General features: G+C 34.3%; 1 protein-coding gene across 1 annotated transcript; it reads right to left on the reverse strand.

Annotated features, from left to right (window-relative positions):
• Positions 1 to 4,188: 4,188 nt before the first annotated feature.
• On the reverse strand, positions 4,189 to 6,173 carry LOC120277718. The gene is made up of 8 exons (XM_039284570.1): positions 5,900 to 6,173; positions 5,508 to 5,822; positions 5,217 to 5,358; positions 4,951 to 5,105; positions 4,777 to 4,895; positions 4,525 to 4,608; positions 4,321 to 4,326; positions 4,189 to 4,209 (listed from the first exon to the last, which is right to left on the reverse strand). The coding sequence occupies exons 1-8, from the start codon at positions 6,171 to 6,173 to the stop codon at positions 4,189 to 4,191; spliced, it is 1,116 nt and encodes a 371-aa protein (XP_039140504.1).
• Between the last annotated feature and the right edge of the window lie 789 nt (positions 6,174 to 6,962).

Genomic DNA, 6,962 nt, shown 5'->3' on the forward strand with positions numbered 1-6,962 from the left:
TTGCATAGGCGTGGAAAACTCATCAATTGGTAACTGAGAGAACCCCATGTCCTCATCCAAACTAATGTTTCCCTGAGCATATTGTTCTGTATCATCTCCAATGTCACCCCATGTAGTTTCCTGTGCTCTATCTTTTGTCTGGAGCAAGATCATTGAAAAATGGAAAACACTTCCTGTAAAGACCAGCTGCTTCTTTATGGTTCTACATTGCATCAAATAAGAAAATAAGTGATATAAGTAAAATATATCCATTAAATTATTAATTAACCATGAAATGTAGTGATATGTACCTTAATATATTCATCATATGCGCTTTTCTCACACTCAATAACGCACTTTTCATAATTCCAAATGAACCCACTAATTTGTAAGATGTCACTTATTTCAGCAGTCTGTTTCCTTAATAGCTTCACCCTAGACTCGATATTAGGTGAAGCTTTTATCATGCTGTGGAAGTTTTTCTTTTATCATTATTTCTAATTGAACGAGATAGTCATTGCAAAATCCATTCTCCGCCCACCACATTGAATTTGTTGATAGCTCCACTAAGGCATCAAGAACTCAAATGATACCGTTGCTCTCGAAAAGGCGCAAGAAATCCATGGCAATTTGCATATCCAGAATCTACCAAATAGTAAAATCCTAACAAACAAATAATTATTATTAGAAATTTGTTGTAAGGACTAACTAATAGCATCTAAAGAACATTGTAATTATAATTTATTTACCATTTGGAACCTTTAATCTATTGTGCTTTGTTATCGCATCCCTAAGAACTCGGCCATCATGAGCTGAACCCTCCCAGCCAGACAAGACATATATAAATTGCATATCTTGACTACAGACACCGAGTACATTAGTAGTTATTTCAGGTTTTCTTGATCGATATCTTGCTCGATCAGCTTTTGGCACATTCACTCTAATTTGAGTTCCATCTAATGCTCCATTGCAATTCCATATTAAATAAAAAATAAAATATTACTATCTAAAAAAAAATAATTATTTATTTTAAAAAATAATGGACTTCAATAATACCTTAAACCACTTCCATGTATGATCAGTTGAATTTTCTAGGATGGGTTCTAATTTTTTTAACAAGACACTATGGCAGAGTATTGTTGACTTTAAGACGGCATGAAAGAATCTGCTAACTGTCTCACCATATCTGATGAAATCAAATTTGATTATCCTATTTTTTACATGGAGTGCTAGAATGTTCAGAAACATTGCAACCATTTGTTCAACCATGACATTTTTCGTGCCTCGTAGCCCACCAGTCATACTTAATAGTTGACATAATCGATGAAAACTATGTTGATCCATGCGTAGTTTATCAATGCATTTTACATCACTTTCATAAATTACAGGTTGGAGATAGTCAAGTTGTTTGTGTCGCCTAGTAGATGTTGAGTCAATCGCATCTTCAATCACACCATTTCTAAGAGCACGGTGCCTTATCGCACATGCCATGATTATAACGTTCATTACAAAAAAAAAAATAGCACATATACATTGCATATAGTTTAAGCTCTTCCAACTCGTCCATTTCATTGATGTCCATTTCTAAAATGAAATTTAACAACGCATTAAATTGGGCAAGAATAAACACTGTGTAAAAGCATGACTAATTCATAATATAGGAAAAACAAGAATAAACAATGCATTAAATTTTACATAATCCTGAAGAATAAACAATGAGATCTAAAGGCAGGATCAAAATCAAAAGATATATATTAAGAAACAATCAAGTTGAGATACATTTTTAGAGGCATGATAATATTTCTTAGAGTAGTTAGTTAATAAATTAATACAACATAAAAGTATAATCTAAGCAAAAAATTAAAAATTAAAACTTATCCAACCCATCCCCCTAAACCAAGTAACTAAGAAAACAATCAAACTTAATGGCATTCAAATTCCTTCCTTCAACTAATGAATGCTTGCTTTTTTAAAGTGTTTAGGTATGAAGCTCTTTTTGAACAGCAATGAGAAGAAACTTGCCTCCTATTGGCAAGAAGTATCTTATTGTTTTAGGCCATTACAGAAGTCATTGCTTTTGTTTCCCTCTTTTTTTTTTTTTACATCCAATTGCTCCAATTTACTTCTCATATATTTGTATTTGTTTGGAGGATTACATAATAAATGGGAGGAAATCATAGAGTTGTTCAACTTTGCATGATTGATGTTTGGTTCTGTGGTTATTTTTTGTTCTTCGTACCTCATATATATTGGTCATTTTACCTAAAGTTTGCATTATTCTTCTATGGGGATAACATTGGATTAGTTTGAGGTGTCCCAAATTGTTCTAAATTTTCCAGCTTTCACTGTATTTTGGGAAACTTTTAAATATGAATATTGGAGAACCCAAGTACGCTCTTGCGGATCCATGAAACAACTCTCAGAAATCTTAAATTTCATATAAATTTTTATAATTTATTAAAAAGTATTACCACTAAATTAATTAGACTATTTACTAGACCTAATATAAGTATATAACTCGAATGAAGAATATGTGTGTGTTTGAATTACTATTAATCAAGAGAATCTTCATAAGAATTTAAATTAAATTAAAACATAATTTTTATTTGTTAACTGAGAATCCTCATTTTTAAGCCTGGGTAAAGTATATCATTCATCCTTGAGCATAATGGCCATTTTATTAAACATAATTATAATACATTCTTTTAATCATCCCGTGATATTAAAAAAAGTGTATTAAAATTCACACAAGTCATATAACAGAATGGATTAAAAAAAAAATGATACCCTATTCAAATCTTTAAAGAATTTCACCGAATTTTATATTAAAAAAAATAATAAACATAATTCATAATTATCCAAAATAAGAAATAAAACTAAATCCAAACTTGTTGCGAAAAATCCTCTTGACCAAAGATCCAGCCTAGTGATTATCCCTTTAAATCTCCCTTTCTCTCTAGATCTCCACTATTATTAAAAAAATAAGTGTAAAAAAACTATTAGCCAGATTCCTAACTAACCAGGAAGACTTGATCCTCTGGTGGCGACTATGGCGGCAGCAATCGCGATCGTGGCGGCAGCGGTAGCAACAGGTGGCGATAGCGGTAACAATAAGGTGAAGACGATTATAGTGGAGGTAGGGTTCAGACGCAAGGTCAGTGGGAGAGAGGAATTCATAAATATATAGCATGTCATTTTGTAATTTGTAGAGGATACAAATGTCATTAGCTTACCAGGCATGCTCAATCCCCCCAAAATGAGCGGGATGAGCATGAACGGGTTGAGGGGCATACAATCCCCCCTCAATCCCTTCCTATGTCCCTTGGTGCATGCCCAAATATGAATTGGGGATCAATCCTTGTATCCAAATGGACCCTTATATCTTAATATTACTGTCAAAATGGGAGAGTCTTTCATGAAGTTATAAAGCATCTTAATATATATATATATATATATAGGGAATTTTTTTTGGGAGGTACCCAAACTATACGTTAATTTCACTTTGGGGTCCATACTTCAATTTGTATCAAATTGGTGTCCCAAGATCTATTCCTGTATCACCGACTGGTTACTTGCTAATTTTCAGTCAGATCCTGCTAAGCTGGCAGCCAAGAAGTTGATGTCAGCACTCTTTGGACACCCTAGAACTCCCTGTGCTCCTCCACATAGGATTATTTGGCCACACCACCCAGGGGTTGCCACATCGGTCATCTCCCACGTGTGAGTATCCATCTTTATGATGTAAACCCCCTGGCTAGGGTTCTTCAGCTAGGATAGAAAGGCAGCATGGTGGAGACGGGCGATCTTGTTTTTATCTGCAGGGATTAGTGAGATGTTCACCGATAAGGGAGGAATCGGTGGTGATCTTAGCTTAGGTTTCTTATTTTTGTAATGAATGTTGTTTTAATGGTTTCAGATTTTGAGCTTGTGACTAATCACTTTGGATGTTATACAAGCTCTATACAAGCTCTTAAGATGTGAATGAATTTTTTTCTTTTTATATTGTTGTTTAATGTTATTCTTAATTTAGAATTTACAGTTGATAAATTGTAGAAATAACAGTGAAGTTGAATTTGTGTTTACAAAACATTGTCAATGAACTGCATTCAATTAAAAGTAAATTAGCAAAATGGTGTTGTTGAATGTTGTTTTTAATTTAGAATCTACAGTTGATAAATTGCAGAAATAACAATGAAGTCGAATTTGTGTTTACTGAACATTGTCAATGAACTGCATTCAATTAAAAGTAAATTAGCAAAATGAACATTGCTAATGACTTGCAGTCATATAAAGGTAAATCAGCAAATTGAACACTGTTGATGAACTACAATTGCTACATACCAATACCTGTTATGGTAGTACATGAATATATATCAAGACCTGTTGGAAAATTGCTTCTCATTTCCAGACAATTTAGAAAATAAAAAAGAAATGTTCAGCTATTGTTCAATCAGTAAATGTGAACAAAATACATTGTCTTTCATTCATAAACACACTCATTTTCATTCATGAACATTCAATTGCATTAACAAAAGCTTATTTTACCTTTTGTCTATCAGACATAAACACCCACTGTCTGCTATTAGTGATATTTAAATCTTGGGCCAGCACCTGCAATTGGGTAATTTTCTGTCACATGAAGGACAATTACAAATAAATAAGATATCAATAATTTCTAGATAAAAGTAATGTCAAACTCCTGCAGAGCAAATAGCAATACTAAATTAGTACTGCGATGATGTCTAATTACCCTCACCATATAACTCAAAGCAGTAATTAAAGCAATAAAAAAAATACCTGCAATAAGTCCTTCCAAGTTTCCCTGTTCTCTTTACTCACCATGGACCAGGCAATGGGATCGATGCAATCATTGCCATCTATCCCAACTGCACATAGAAGCTGCCCTCCATAGACTCCTTTGAGAAAACATCCATCACTTGAGACCAAATTCCCGCACCCTTCCAAAAAAACCTGTCTTCAGTGGTGCCAAGCTGACATAAAATGACTTGAAAACTCCTTCATCAGTGCATGACACAATCACTGTTGAACCAGGATGAGTCTTCAACAACTCCAACCTGTAATCATATAAGCTCTTCATTTGGGATTCCTCATCTCCATCTATAAGCCTTTGATCAAAGAAAAACAAAAAAAAAAAATACACAGATAGAAGTAAGAAAAAAAATTCAGGCATCCTGAATATAACTGAAAATTGACATTGCTCAAATATTGGGAATCACCTGTAGGCAATGCATTTTGCCTTGTAAGCTTGCAACCTTGTGATGTCAACTTCTTGGTTGGTCTTGATAGCTTGTATTACTCCAACAATCTTCCATGTAGGATCAGCCCTAAATTGTTCCAAATAATTTCTTGCAATCCAATCTGCATTAACATGCCTATTTGCCTATTTACATGACCCCTGGTGCATTCATGTACTAAACAACTTGTCTTTATCTAAACTGTTTTCCTGTCAGTCACCATAGGAGAAGCCCATAGGTAGAAGGGACATCCTTTGCTACAAAAAGCCTTACATTTCCTTTTATCGTTGGGCTTAAATTTCATGCTATAACGGTTCTTGATCCCATAATTTTTCACAGGATCTTTAAATTGCTTAAAACTCCTAAATTTCATCCCTATCTTGAACTGTGGGTTCCTCATATCCACTTCCTCATTAAATTCTGCAAACTTAGGCTTTATAGGGATCATGTAATCCTCATCTGTTGAAGAGCATGACTGCAACTCTTCAGACCTTGCATACTCGGTCTCCACATCACCATCACTATCAACTTCTACCTCTACTTCTACTTCTACCCTAACTCTAGTAGTATTAACCACTTCCTCCTCATCTGTTTCATCATCAAAACTGTAGTCACTATCATGGAAGGCATGTCTTTATCAACTATATCCCTTCCATTTCCCTTACCTAACAGAACTTCCTCCAGGTCTCCTTCCTCCTCATACTCTTCACTCTCATCATATTCCTCACCTTCCTCACCCTCCTCACTCTCCTCACAGTCAACATCTACCAAACCTACTGTCATTTCATCTATTTCAGTTTCTTCCTTTACACCCTGTACACCTTCCTCATTGTTAGCAATTTTTTTTAAATAAACATCAACTTCTTTACTGCAATCACTTGTATCAACCAAAGTGAATGTAAGTGCATTTAAACATGGGTCATCACAGGTAAACAACATACATGTAAGTACTGTTAAACATGGTTAATTACTGGAAAACCTAATTGAAGTACACTAATTACAAGTATACCAAGTAAAGTACTACGGCCATTGATATATTTGAAATTAGACAAAATTAATTAATCGTCAGAGGTAATTACAGTTAAATAGAATTAAAGTATACTAATTGCAGTTATACCAAGTAAAGTACTAAGGTGATTAATCTATTTGAAATTAGACAAAGGTAATCATCAAATGTAATGACAGTTAAACCAAATTAAAGTATACTAATTGCAATTATACCTTTACTTACACCTGGTTCTTTCAATTTCTTACTATACTTGCCACTCAACTTCAACTTTAGTTTTGTAGTGCCCATACTTTCATACTGCAACTGGTGTAGAAGTTTGATTTTTTAGTTATAGTTTCATAGTGCCATGCCATGTTGCTTAAGTATTGTTTCCAAACTTAAAAATCCAGTTTGCAAATAAATACAGAAGCTCCATTTCTAAAGTCAGAGTTTCAATAATGGTCAAGGACCACATATGGATCTTGTGTCATCAATCTCATTACAAATGGACCACCTCACACATATAAAAAATAAAAATGAGTACAAACAAAGAGGGACCACAACGCTTCTGCTAGAATTAAACTACAATCTCTCCGAATCAAGACATTCAAGAGGAGACTTATAGTATTCGGGTGGCTCCTCCCCTTGGGCTCTTACTTCCAAGTTCATTGCCATAGCTTGAACCCTCAGTCTTTGCTCTGCTTGGTCTCCTCGTAGGGTTGAAGGATGCACACGATCAA

This window comes from Dioscorea cayenensis, chromosome 15, assembly GCF_009730915.1.
Source record: "Dioscorea cayenensis subsp. rotundata cultivar TDr96_F1 chromosome 15, TDr96_F1_v2_PseudoChromosome.rev07_lg8_w22 25.fasta, whole genome shotgun sequence".
NCBI classification, from domain to species: domain Eukaryota; kingdom Viridiplantae; phylum Streptophyta; class Magnoliopsida; order Dioscoreales; family Dioscoreaceae; genus Dioscorea; species Dioscorea cayenensis.

Coding starts and splice junctions, on each gene's coding strand:
- LOC120277718 (XM_039284570.1), bottom strand. CDS start 6,173: ATGTTGTTTACCTGTGATGACCCATGTTTAAATGCACTTACATTCACT. Junction 4,896..4,950: donor CTTGGCACCACTGAAGACAG/GTTTTTTTGGAA, acceptor GTTTTCTCAAAG/GAGTCTATGGAGGGCAGCTT. Junction 4,609..4,776: donor CTTGGAAGGACTTATTGCAG/GTATTTTTTTTA, acceptor TTCATGTGACAG/AAAATTACCCAATTGCAGGT.